The sequence below is a fragment of the Megalobrama amblycephala genome, linkage group LG9, assembly GCF_018812025.1.
Source record: "Megalobrama amblycephala isolate DHTTF-2021 linkage group LG9, ASM1881202v1, whole genome shotgun sequence".
NCBI lineage: Eukaryota > Metazoa > Chordata > Actinopteri > Cypriniformes > Xenocyprididae > Megalobrama > Megalobrama amblycephala.
The window spans coordinates 37712765-37726470 of NC_063052.1; the positions used below are offsets into that span (position 1 = coordinate 37712765).

The following is a 13706-nucleotide window of genomic DNA, read 5'->3' on the forward strand; positions in this document are numbered from 1 at the left end:
GAAGTAGATTGGCCTCTCTAGCGAGATTCCTATTCGTCTGTCTGTCCGACGTACGTCGAACGTGACTGACTGAATGGGAAAGTTTGCGTCAGCATCTGCAAACTCAGACAAGTGTAAGTACCAATCATAGACTCCAAGTGTTAGATAATCATAGACTCCAAGTGTTAGATAATGATTGGTTAGATCTGAACTAATAATTGACATAACATTTGAGTCTTCCCGGCAGAACTTGCGCTACAGCTTCATATCCACTGGACTAGGTGCACAAGATGGCGGCGGTGAGCTGCGACGACGCGACTATGTGCATGGTTACTTCCGCTCGTGCCCTTCTGGTCTTAGCGACGCTTGTATTTGGTGCTGGAAGAAACTTAAATATGAAACTTGGCTAGATATAATAGATTTTTTTAATTAAAGAGAAGATGGTGGTCTATCAGAGACGAAAGGAATCCTTGTTATATTATTGTGTAACGTTACCTCTGTGTGGAAATTCAACAAGATACATAGAGATACATGATCTTTGACTTTTAATCTGTTGATTATGCGGTTCAGACTCAGCGGAGATCCACCACACAAAACACTCAAGCATGTAATATATCTCCTGATTTTGTTCTGACAGCTGGGTAATGGCTCAAAAACTGCCTTCTCTTTTTGCATGGAACAACACTGGACCTTAATGAAGATCTAAAGTTTGCTATTGTCAACCGAAGCATCAGTCCTCATCAGAGATAAATAAACATGGGAATATGATATGGACTCAGTGCATGCTTTAGTAACTTTATTTTGTAACATTATTATCACTAACTGTATTATTAGTAGCCAATGTAATTTAAATGCATAATTTTCAAAACTTTATTATACATGCTGTGCCATGTGTGTGACCTTTGGTCATTGTTATGGACAGAGACCATAAACTGGGCCCTGGAATGTGCTGTTCAGCACAGGGGTATAAATTCATTTATTGTATTTGACAGGTGTGATGATCAGTGGAGTTGAGTTTTTACCTCCATCATTAGTGCATGGGCTAAAATATGGATAGAGCTTCTCAGTGAAAGACTGACCAGTGTAAGAGTAGATATGAGAGCTGGACTCCACATCATAAAAGGAGACCAGACCCTCCTCATAATCCACAAACACACCGACCCGCTGCGGCTTCACTCTCACACACAGAGGGACAGGAGGACCAGCACAGGCTTTATATTCATTCCCATTCCTCATAATCACAGTCCAGTATCCATTACTGGGAGTCAGTGGGGTCTCCCCCTTCCTGTTAATGGATTCTCTGGCCACTCCTAAATCCCATTTAGTCTTTCCCTTCACCTGCACCTCAAAATAAAATCTCCTTGAGGAGAATCCCTCCTTTCCCAGGACAGATACATCAGTATCAAATCTATTTGGTTTTTCTGGGAGTTTCTGTCTTTTGTCTCCATGTCTCACTTGTTTTCCATCATCAGACAGGATGAGTTTAGGATGAGCTGTATCAGGATCCAGAGTCACATCCACTGAGAAAACACAGAATATGAATCACATCTTAATACAGACATTCTCTGATGATGTTTTAATATTTAATCAGCGTTTAATCATCCTGTAGGTCAGTAATGAAGCTGTGAGTATATGAATGTAATCTAGTATAGTTCAGACACACACTGTACCTTCATACTGCTGCATCCTCTTCAGCACTGTAGAGACAATAAAACATTATCAGATCTTTAACATGTTTATATGTGGAATTATAGACAAGATTTAAGGTTATATTTAAAGAATCGTGTTCAACATCATGTTTTATCTGATCAATGTGTGTTTTTTAGCACTGTTAAGCTGTTGGAGCTTCAGGCCTGATATTTCACACACATCCCTCTTCTCATGAAGATCAAATCTGCCTCTTAAACACATGATGTTTATTCATTTGATTGTCTGTTTAGTTTAGTTTTAGAATATTAATGCTTCTCTTTACAGTTTCCCCTCTATACATCTTTATATGTTTTTTTAATTTAGAGCTGAAAATGATCGTCTCTCTTCAAGAAGAACTGTGAGCTGATGATAATAATGTGACCATCGAGTTAGTCACAAAATATTAAATTATTTGTATATATTATATTTTTAATCTACATATGTATATTTCTATTTTTTATTCACTTTAAAGTATTATAATGAGTTTTCAGCTGTATTTTTATAAATTCTGGGTGTCAGTTGAGAGAGTAGAGTTACCATGACAACTGCAGCTCATCTTCAGACAACACAGAGGAGCACTTGAGTAACTACTAACTCTCGTCTCTCTCCCTCATTTATTGTAAAGGTTATTTAAATTCATAAAATTTCTTATAAAAATGTAATTTACATGCTTTAATGTCTAACTAATTTGTTTCAGTTGATTATCTATTTCATTAATAATTTTAAGATGGTTATGTCATGAAGTTTCATTTACCTAAGTTCAGCAAGTGGTGTGACAGAATTGGAGCATTTGTGTAACATTACATATTGTTATAGGTTTTCTTTATTTATTTATTTATTTATTTACTTATTTATTGTGATTTGATTTAAGTATTTATATGTAATTTGATATTGTCATACCAGTTTGTGTGAGTTTCTCCTGTAGAGTGTCCTGCAGTCGAGTCAGAGCTCTCCTCAGAGGCTCCAGAGTCTCATCAGTCTTCACACTGATCTCAGACCAGTTCCTGATGTTTCTAAAGCTGCACAGGGATGAGTGAATCTACAGCAGGAGAGAGGAGAAATCCTTCAGCATGGGGAGTGTTATGGTGTCATATACTGCATTATCATTGATCAGAGAGATGTTGACTGACCTGTAGGAGGTGGAGGTGATCTTCAGTGTGTGAGAGCTGCTCCAGCTCAGTGTTTCTCATCTTTAGCTCAGTGATCTCCTGCTCCAGCTCTTCAATGAGCACTTCCTCCTGTTTCTCTGCTGCTTTCTGCTGCTCCTCCATCATCTCCAGCAGTTCAGTCTGACATCTCTCAATGGAGCGGATGAGATCAGTGAAGAGCTCGATGTGGGTTGCTTTCTCCTCCTCTGTGTTTCTCTGCTCAACCAGGACAATCAACACATTATTAGTGGTGTTTGATAAGACAAGAATCAGTGTTACTATTGCTCTGCTTCAGTGTTTTTAGAGGATTTTCAAAATAACTTCATCCTGCACCGACTGCACTGAATGATTCCTCAAATCATGTGTCTTGTTGAGGAGAGGTGTTACGTGCTATTACTTTAAGTTATTAAAGTAAAAACTAATACAAAAGCATTGTTCCAACTTCCACACAAAATCACTGTTTGTATCAATCCGACTGTTACATCGATAGACCAGTAGGTGGCGACTAGTGCTGTCTTTGACAGGCAGAATCAAACACGGAAACACTATTGCTGCGTCCCAATTTGCATACTATCCGTCCTAAACAGTATTCAAAAAAAGAATTAGTATGTCCCAAATCGTAGTATGTTGAAAGGAGTATTCCAAAGGTCAGAATTTGAAGTGCAGATCCGTGCACACTTCTAACGGCTAATATTGCCCATAACACATTGCGCTGTGGACGAGGATTTGATTAGAACTACAAATACGAATAAAAAGTGTAAAAAAAAACTACAAACATGACGGATGTGCGAGACCGATGGTTAAGCAGAGCGGTTAAGATAAAGGGGATTGAATGATTAATAATCAGTATCTAACCTGATGAAAAGATTAAAAGTTATCCACATTATATTTCATCTGCAACAGCATTGTGAACTTTTATAACAATGCGTTTGGTCATTAACTTTTAAATGCATCATTATGCAAAGATGAGGAGAGTTATCTGCATGAAAGACCCATGACTGGCAGATAAACATGCGACATTTCTCTCCGAAACGGTAGGAAATTAAATGTAATTGAATGTGGAGGATTTTAACTGTGACAAGATGATTTTCAGGGTAGTTTAAACAGTTACAGGTTGTGTAACTAAGTGACAGAATGTCCGTTAAAGACGCAGTTATGATGAGGTAGTATGTCCCAAAGCTTGCAACTCTTCTGCTACACACTCAAAAGTATGTACTTTTTCTTACCAAAAATAGTACATACTTTTAGGACGTAGTATAAGGTGGCGAATTGGGACGCAGCATATAGCTGTGTGTGTCCCAATTCAGGGGCTGCGCACTTCGGAGTGCATGAAAGGGGTGGGGCTTTGGAGTAGAGGGTTACCAGGTCTGCGCAACAAAACCATCCCAAAAGTAGTGTAATCACAGCACAAGTGTAAAAGTATCCTAATCCCAGACTTGGCAACAATGAGAGCGTCGTTACATGGCTAGCGGCTGTGTGACAGACAGCCGACAGTTGACATTTATGTGTGCATTTTAAAGTTTTATGACTTTCTATTGGGTTTTGACATGCTTCACTGCCGACGACGACGGGACTGCCGAGTGTCGTCAACTGTCAGCTGTCTGTCACACAGCCGCTAGCCATGTAACGACGCTCTCATTGTTGCCAAGTCTGGGATTGGGATACTTTTACACTTGTGCTGTGATTACACTACTTTTGGGATGGTTTTGTTGCGCAGACCTAGCAACCCTCCACTCCAAAGCCCCACCCCTTTCATGCACTCCGAAGTGCGCGGCCCCTGAATTGGGACACAGCTATATGCTGCTCAGACATGTTCAATAATTGTTTCTGCTGCAGAAGCCCCCTGAACTAACTCATGTAATAATTATTTAAGAAAACTGAATTACATAATTGAACTCACTTTTCTGACTTCTGCTGAGTGTTTGACGTCTTGAATCTTTTTGATTCTGTCCTGGATCATCTGCTGCACGTCTTTCTGTGTCTTCATCAGTTGAGTCTATAGACAGAGAACAACACAGACACATTCATCATGACAGAGATTTACTGTCTTCTGAGGAAACCTTTAATGTTTCCATGAACTTTTTTGTTTCAAAAAATAAAGAAATGTGATTCCTCATGATAAGAGTCCTTTAAAATCAGTTTTGTCAGTAACTTCTACCTTCTTTACTTCACTCTCTTCTTCTATAGGAACAGTGTTGTGGTTCTTGTGGTCTTTCACAGCACACATCGGACACACACATGTCTGATCATCTCTACAGAACATCTCCAGAGGTCTCTCATGTTTCAGACATATATAGTCCTCCAGATTCCTCACAGGATTGATCAGTTTGTGTTTCTTTAAACCTGCCACTCTCAAATGAGGCTCCAGGTGAGTTTCACAGTAAGAGCTCTGACACACCAGACACGACTTCAGGGCTTTCAGCTTTCTTTCCTCACAGACGTCACACAGAACTTCAGGTTTTTTCAGAACTTCAGGTTTTTTCTCAGGACTTTTCTTTTTATAGTGATCTACAACTTCTCGGAGTGTGTTATTAATCTTGAGATCAGGTCTGATCTTGAATGTTTCTTTACAATATGGACAGTTGCAGGTCTGGCTGTTGTCCCAGCACTTATTCAGACAGGTCTTGCAGAAGTTGTGTCCACAGGGAGTGGTGACTGGATCAGTGAACACATCCAGACATATCGAGCACTGAAGCTCCTCAGTCAGTGGACCGCCGGAGGATGACATCACTGGAGAGAAAATTGTTGAGAATAAATGACCATCAGTATAGTCAACACAGTCACTATATTTCTAAGGTAATTTTTTCACTTCACCACGTCGCTTCCACATTGAATAGCTTCTCATCCTTACATGACTGTTAAAGTTAACTTACATTTTCGTAAACCTTATTTTGTGCTCTAAACACTGACATATTGCATGACTTTGTGTCATACAAGGTCATCGTAAAATCTAGAGAAATGTTCGAGGTGGTCAGCGGGGTACAGTTGAGACACATACCCACACCATATCCTATTGCGGCCCATGCAGTTTAGTTGCACGATATAAGTTCTATTAAGATCTATTAATCTATTAAAATTAATAGATTTCATCTGTTTTATTATTGCTGTTTGCAATTGTTCAATGTTTTTTACTGTTACTCAACTTTTCAACTGTTAATATTAAATTTATGGCCTAAAATTAAATATTGTATCACTGTTTACCATTACTGCACAATGTTTTACAAATGGACTACTTTTAATAAAATAAAATACTAAATGGAAATAAAAACTGTTAAAATTCTCATTTTTAAAGGTATTTTACATTTGTAGTGAATTGGTTAGGCAGCTTTACAGCATTCCGGATGGGTGTCTCAACTGTACTAGGGTACTGTTTCAACTGTACTTGACCGTTTTCGACATGGGTACAGTTGGAACAAAAAAGCTTCTTGTGTTTATGACCTAATTGTGAAAAATATGACCTACTTATGGATGTTAATTATTAATAATATTTTAGTAGACAAGTAAAAGAAATGTCATATGAAAAATCACTTCGTTTCACTTCTTTTCATTCCCATAATTTTGGTGTGGTAACGGTGAAAGCAAAAAGTGTACCAACTGTACCTGGTCTACCCTATGTGGGGGAGGGGGTATTGTAATTGTATTATTACAATAATAATAATAATATGATATTAGAATTAATATGATAGTTTCTTCCTTACATCTATTATAATACAATATGTCTCGAAAGTATGTATATTAGTTGATAAATACGTGGATCCGCTGTTGAAAACAGATTGTCCTGATGGACTGGAGGCAATATTTTCGTTTAGCATGCAAGAGATTCTGGGTTCGAATCCAACCATGTATGATTTGTTTTTTCTCTCATTAAAACCAAAGATGTTCGTCAGTGATTGTATATCAAGAGCAGGGACATGTTTATTTGTATTTTGTTTTGTGATTCAACGTAACAAATAGAGAGTCTCTGCAACAGTTAAGCGATAGATTGAAGCGCTCGTCCGTGTGAACACTGCGCAGTGTGCACGAGCGCCAAGAGAACACAGTTGCGCCTCTGATAACAGCGACAACGAGCACTCAACATGATTTCAAAAACAACACATCCCAGCGCCAGATCGCCTATTATTAACACAAATTGATAATCAACTAGAGGTGTTTCTTTTGTATTAGATATCCGCGAGATGCCGCGAGATGTTTCAAAAAGTGGTGGGGACAATATCGACCCTTTCAAAAAGTGGTGGGGACAAGTCCCACCCGCAAATTACGCCTATATATCATATGAGAAGAGTGAAAATCATTCATCTGGTTACTGACTTACATGGAGGTTCTTCTCTACTCCATCTCCTGGTTTTTCTTTCTTTTGTTGATGTTGGTGAAGATTCTGCCATTGTTTTTCCCCTCTTCAAGCCTTGTCAAGAAAAAAGACACTGTATTTCATAGTATAAATTATGACCAATGATTTGCTCCTTGTAATATTGAGTGTTTATTTGGTCACTGAGGTTTAAATGAAACTTCCAAAGTCAGATTTTGGGTTAGCCTACTTACTATTATTATTTAACACTAAATAATTTTAAAGTATAACATTATCCCTCAGAAAAACCATTCGTTGACCATAAACTTATAGTCAGCAAGAAAAATAACAAAACTTAATTATGTAAGTAAGCACAATTAACTTTATTAAATTGACTTAAACTAGGATGCTCGTCTGTGTGTAATCAAGCGAATCGTTTTCATTTTATTCTGGAGACTGGAGCGCACTCACCACCTACTGGACAGGGGTGGGAATTACAGTTACAAGCTACATAATCTGTCAAAATGACGGACTGGCTGCAGATTTTTACAGTTGTCGTGCCGAAAATTGATCGTCTGCCGAAAACTGATTGCCGTCCGCGGGAGCGCGCGCAGCATGTTTCTACACGTCTACAGCTGCTTTTATCATGATCAAACGGCCATAACCTGCAAATACATATAACTCTGTGTCCGTGGTCCGTGGTTTCTGTAACGGATTAATTAAAATTATTAATTTAATTAGGCCTAATTTGCCGTTTATTGCTTAATCGAGCATAATTTTTACGTGATTATAACATAAGACTATTTTACTTGCTTTGTGCCAAACAATCAAGTCCTTTTTACCAGGTGAAATAGCCTACCTTTAAATGGCCAATACAACCCATAAAATGCAGTTGCCAAAAAGTGATTAGAGCCTTTATTTATTGAGTAAACTGATCGTTCTGCCTCAAAATGACTTGATTTCATTAATATCTGTAATATTTGGCAAATTATAGCTCATTCAGTCATTTTTACCTGTTGAAATACCTTTAAATGGTCCAAAAAATCCATAAATTGCAGTTTTACACTTGCCGAAAAGTGATTACAGCCTCTATTTATTGAGTAAACTGCTCTTTCTGCCTCAAAATGACTTGATTTCATTCATGGCTGTTATATTTGACAGATTATAGCTCATTCAGTCCTTTTTACCTGTTGAAATATCTTTAAATGCAATATAGCCTACCCATAATTTGCAGCTGCCGAAAAGTGATTACAGCCTCTATTTATTGAGTAAGCTGTTCTTTCTGCCTCAAAATGACTTGATTTCATTCTGTTATATTTGACAAAGTATAGCTTTTCTTTCTGACACTCCACGACCGCGGTGCCAACTTTACTGGCCACATAACTACTATTAAGGGGAGACACTACTGGCAAAAACACTGTTTTTTCAGGCACCTGTCAATTTTGAGATTTTGCACTTTTTGGCTTTTCATAAAGTGTTTTTTTTTTTTTTTTTTTTTTTTTTTTATTTATATATATATATATATATATATATATATATATATATAACTTTATCTATTTGTGCCTATAGATTTCAATTAGAGTAACAATTAGAGTTCAGAGTGGTACAGTGCATCCTATCTGAACGCGACGACACGATTATTCTAATAGACAAAAGACTGATTTTGAGTGCAGTGCTCGTAAACGTTATCAAAGTAGCTTGTTATTAGCCCTATTAAATATTCTTTTGCATTTCTCCCTTGTGCTTGGGAGTTGTCATTTTCTCCGTGCTCATATATTAATATTCATTATTCTGTATAATGAGTGTGTTGTATGTCTGTGCCTCATTGGATGTTCTCTCCCCTCTTCCCCCCCTCTACACTCCCACTTTTCCAGAGCTTTACACACCCATTTTAACAGTTTTAGCAGCTCAGAGGTGTGAACGACCAATCTAAAACAGGGGGATTTCATGACCCTAAAGGCCGTTTTCTCAAAATGAGTTTTTTCTCCTACTCTGAGTCAGAATCTCCACTTCAGCAGAGCTTAGCCTACATACACCAAACTTTACAGTTTTATTCCTATTCTGAAGGTTTTTACAGAGGGATTTGTTGATATATTTGCCGGATTTTATACAACATTTTATTCCTAAAAAAATGGTGAAAATTATTGTTTATCTGGCTGTTGATAGTATTTTCTGATTTATGGAGTGATAAAAAGAGAGAGCCAAAATTCCCCCTGTAAAAACCTTTTAATTTAATATGTCCAAAAAATTAAATGAGATTTTTGAACCTGACTTCATCCAATATTCATATTTTTGTTCTAGAAATGTATGCAAATTAGCGCATATTTAACTAGAAAACGCCTCATTTGCATATTTAAACATAACATTTTAGAAAACTTGTAATACAAAAACTGTTTGCAATTTTTAATGTAATCAACCAGCTGGGGAAGTACGGTGATATCCATTAGTTATTTTATTTTTTTTACCCTATTCACCTTGTCTCGCCTTAATTTAAATGCATAATGTAAATTCACAAGTTCATGAAGTGAAAGAAAATAAAATGCCACCAAAAAAAAGATTGTAGACTGATTGATGGCGCAACCATAGCCTTGCTGTTTCACTGCCCCCAAGAGTCTAAATAGAAATATCTACAGACCTGTTATTTATACTGTGAAGAGGGTAGGGTAGGGGTGTGCGATATATTTAGTCTGCGATTTTATCATAATTGTCGTTTTAACGATGCACAATCGATCTGACATCCCTGTATGTGATGTTGTCTTGTAGATTAGTCGGTGTGCATTTAGAGTGCACGCTTTCACTGTGCGACTTTAATATAGTTAATAAATATCACATGAAGAGTGCCGTTTTTCTCCAGATATCAGCATGATAACAAATGTTAAATACATTTTATTTATGTTTACATTTTAGACACCATTGCCTGTTTTTGGGCAATTATGCCAAATTATGCCAGATTATGTCAGTAAAATTCAGAAAAATGGACACGACTTTCCAGTCAGCCGTTATACTGTGCTCGCGGCTCGCGCTCAAGATTTGCATGCGCAAATGCGGCGCGCGCTGCATATTAGACTACTTTATTATAGCTTAAATGAAGCGCAAAAGAAACTACGAGCATGCACCGTCGTTCTGTTGTAAATGAAGTCATGGAATTACCAAATATGCAATTAAATCTACCTCAAATCTACCTCTAAGGTAAAGTTTGTCTCTCGGTATTCTATTCAAAACATCAATAACTACCAATTTTTCATTTTATTTATTTATTTTTTTGCCACCCCAAGATTTGCTGTAGCTTCGTCTGGCCACCGCTATTAAAATTTTCTGGGAGCGCCACTGCGACGGTCACAGCCCTAGTGTCCAGTCTGTCTGCAGCTCATTTCCTTTCTGTTTTTTCATCATTATGTAATGTGACAAAATGACAGAAACACCAAATGTTGCGTTACAACTAATCGAATGACATTTACAATACAATTCTGATATCATTTCAGTGCGTTAAACAACTAAAGTGAGTATTTGACAAGCTTAAACCTGATTCAGTTCAACTCATTCCAGTTCAACATAAACTCTACTAAACCAGATCACTTCTTATTAGAAACCTGTTCAGCTCAATCTCTCTTATATTTCTATCATTACCTGTGAGGATCAGATGTGTCCACAAGACTCTTTGAACGGCTCAATAAATATTCTGTTGTTTAAAGAGGTTGATCGTTTCAGGCGTCCATATTGTTGTTGGTCAAGTTAGTTTCACTTTCTCTGAATCTCTCTGAACTACAGTGATGTCAGAGCCCCTCCTGTATTTACACATTTACATTTGTCTCTGTATTCAGTGTGTTGGTTCATGTGTGTCTGTTTGTATTGGGACTGATGTTTCTATCAGGTCATGAAGAGATTTCAACAGACTTACAAAAGCTTGATTGTTTGGCAACATTTGTTAAGAGTTTCCAGGATGAATTCTGCTCAACTTACACAATTTTCATAGCAATAAGAGTTCAAAAAAATGTCACTTATCCATTCATAGAAATTAATACTCTTTATTCAGATGCTGAGTGCTGAAATTTTCTTGATGTAAAATTGCTGATGATTGATTTACATCCAATTTCATTTTGACAGGAGAAAACATAATAAAAGTTATGAAATATTGAAAATAAATCAATTACGGAGCATCATAAAATTATCATTATCCTTTAAGGAGCATCACACTGAACTAAGAAAAACAAAACAGACAAGAAAAAAACTGACAAATGAGACAAAACTGGAGCTTTCAGGAAAGTCACAGCTCTATTTACACAGACAAAAAAAAAACAAGATACATTATACCCGCTGTGAAAAATAGAGGATCATGTTTTTGGGCTTCTTTGCATCTGGCACAGGATGCCTTGAATCTGTACAGGGCAAAATGAAATCAAGACTATCAAGGCAGAAACGTACTGCCCCGTGTCAGAAAGCTCTTTTTCAGAGGAACATCCAACAGGATAATGACCAAAACATACAGCTAAAAACACACAAGAATGGCTATGAACAAAACTCTGGACTATTCTGAAGTGGCCTGAACTGAATCCATCAAACATCTGTAAAGAGCTGAAACATTTAGAGAAAGATCCTTCAATCCTGAGACAGCTGGAGCAGTTTATTCAGGAAGAACGAGCCGAACTTCCTGTTGAAATGAGCAGAAGTCTCACTGAGAGCCACAGAAACTGCCTGTGAACAAAATATAAGGTTAAGGGTCCATCATTTATGACCATAACATTTTAATTTGTTTTATTATTCAAAATATTCAGTTGAATCAAAAATATGGATTAAAAAACGATGGATGTCACTTTCAAGTTATTTAAGAGAAAATGGGTACATCTATTATCAGGTATAATTTTGTCCACCTCTTCATTTAATAACAATAATAAACATTTATTTGTACAGCACTTTTCATACATGGAATGAAACTCAAAGAGCTTCACAAGCATAAAAACAAATAATACAATTTCACACAATGTCAATATAAAAATACCCCAAAACAAGAATAAAAGACAAATAAATAAAAAAAATGTAAAATAAAGAAACTGGCAATATAGTTTGACTTCATTATCAATATAAAATACGAGAAATAAAATAACTATAAGAGAATCAGAAGGTAAAATAAAACATAAAACAGACTTACACACAACTTCACACCATATTGTTATATTGAAAAGCAACTTTAAAAAGATTTGTCTTAACTCACCTTTTAAAAATATGAATGCTGGAAGCCTCTTTTGCTTCATTTGGAAGTCATTCTTAATTTTTGGAGCATAGCGGCTAAAAGAAATACCACAAGATCATTTATGATTTACTGTATAATGTGTGAGATGAGCACTAGAGGATCTTAAACTATGATTTGGGACAGTACCATCTCCACAGTCAGTCTGAAAATATATAGAGGTGTCATGTTATGAAGTGTTTTATAAACCAATAAAAGAACCTTAAAGGTACAATTTGTAAGATATTTGCAGTAAAATATCCAAAAACCACTAGGCTAGTGTTATATATTTTGTCCAGCTGATTACTAACAATATCTCTAATGTTTTCAACTACTTGTAAATCATGAGAAAATTCCCATTCTAAACAGTGACGCGGGGCAGTGCAGTCGCCTGTCAATGACGTCAGTTATCCTTTGTTACCGCCTTTACTGACGTAGAAACCACATGACAACAGTGTCGTGGACAAATGCGGAAGTAGTGTCTAGCGTCCAGCAAACCACTAGCTTGCTTCAAGCAGTTCCTTATTTACTTCTTGCACGTTTTATGGTGGATTGTTACTTATTTATGGAAAATAATTAGTTTACCATCTGCCGCTGGTTCTGTCGACAAGGACAGCTCCCGTAAACGTAAGCGTACGGGCCAACCAAACGACCCAAGAAGAGTTTGGGACAAGAGGAGAGAAAGAGCGAGGATCAATATCGGTGTTGCATTTTCTAGATGGAGAGAGCTTCGCGACAAACTTCACCTAGAAAGAGATGCCGATCTCGCTTGTGTTTTACTCGACAGGTGAGTTGTTTTGATTCATATCTTTACAGAAAACGTATGCCATTATAACAATCAACACGATTAGTATTATGGGGCATACACGCCAAACGCAGGGCATCGCATCTCATACATAGTCTGATCGCGTCTTTGCATTGACTTTGTATGTAATCTACTCGCGCAAATCGTTGAACTCGCGTTTGCTATGTATGCCCAATTATTGTGTTTGAATGTACACGAGTGTATATATTTGTTGAACAAGTGGTAATCGTTTTCATATCATCTGACTAAACAATTAATTTGATCATTTACTGTCAAACTATATTTGCTGTATTGTATTGCAATATAGCATGACGCAATATGTAATGGTGGCATGTAAAAATTGTCTTTTTCAGACACTTACGAAATCCAGTATTGGATAGATTTTATTAGTTAATGTAGCAGCTACAGTGTAGTTATCATAATTTTACATCATAACCTCACAATAAAAATTGTGCTGTCAATACATATGATACATATGGTAAAGCAGAAGCAGCGCCGGCGATTGTGGCATAATAAAAGTCCCGCTGCTCGTGAGGCGTGTGTTGCGCAATCGCTTCAGCTCCTCGTTCAGCTCCC

The 13706-nt window shown here is 37.0% G+C and overlaps 2 protein-coding genes across 2 annotated transcripts in view; one reads left to right on the forward strand and one right to left on the reverse strand.

Moving 5' to 3' along the window:
- Positions 1–13706, forward strand: part of LOC125276113 (E3 ubiquitin-protein ligase TRIM39-like) — a 302026-nt gene that overhangs the window by 82260 nt on the left and 206060 nt on the right. The window lies entirely within an intron of this gene.
- On the reverse strand, positions 918–10880 carry LOC125276119 (E3 ubiquitin-protein ligase TRIM39-like). Its single transcript, XM_048203594.1, has 8 exons — positions 10729–10880; positions 7129–7218; positions 4975–5546; positions 4717–4812; positions 2799–3032; positions 2569–2707; positions 1650–1676; positions 918–1499 (listed from the first exon to the last, which is right to left on the reverse strand). The coding sequence occupies exons 2-8, from the start codon at positions 7196–7198 to the stop codon at positions 952–954; spliced, it is 1686 nt and encodes a 561-aa protein (XP_048059551.1). The 5' UTR covers positions 7199–7218; positions 10729–10880; the 3' UTR covers positions 918–951.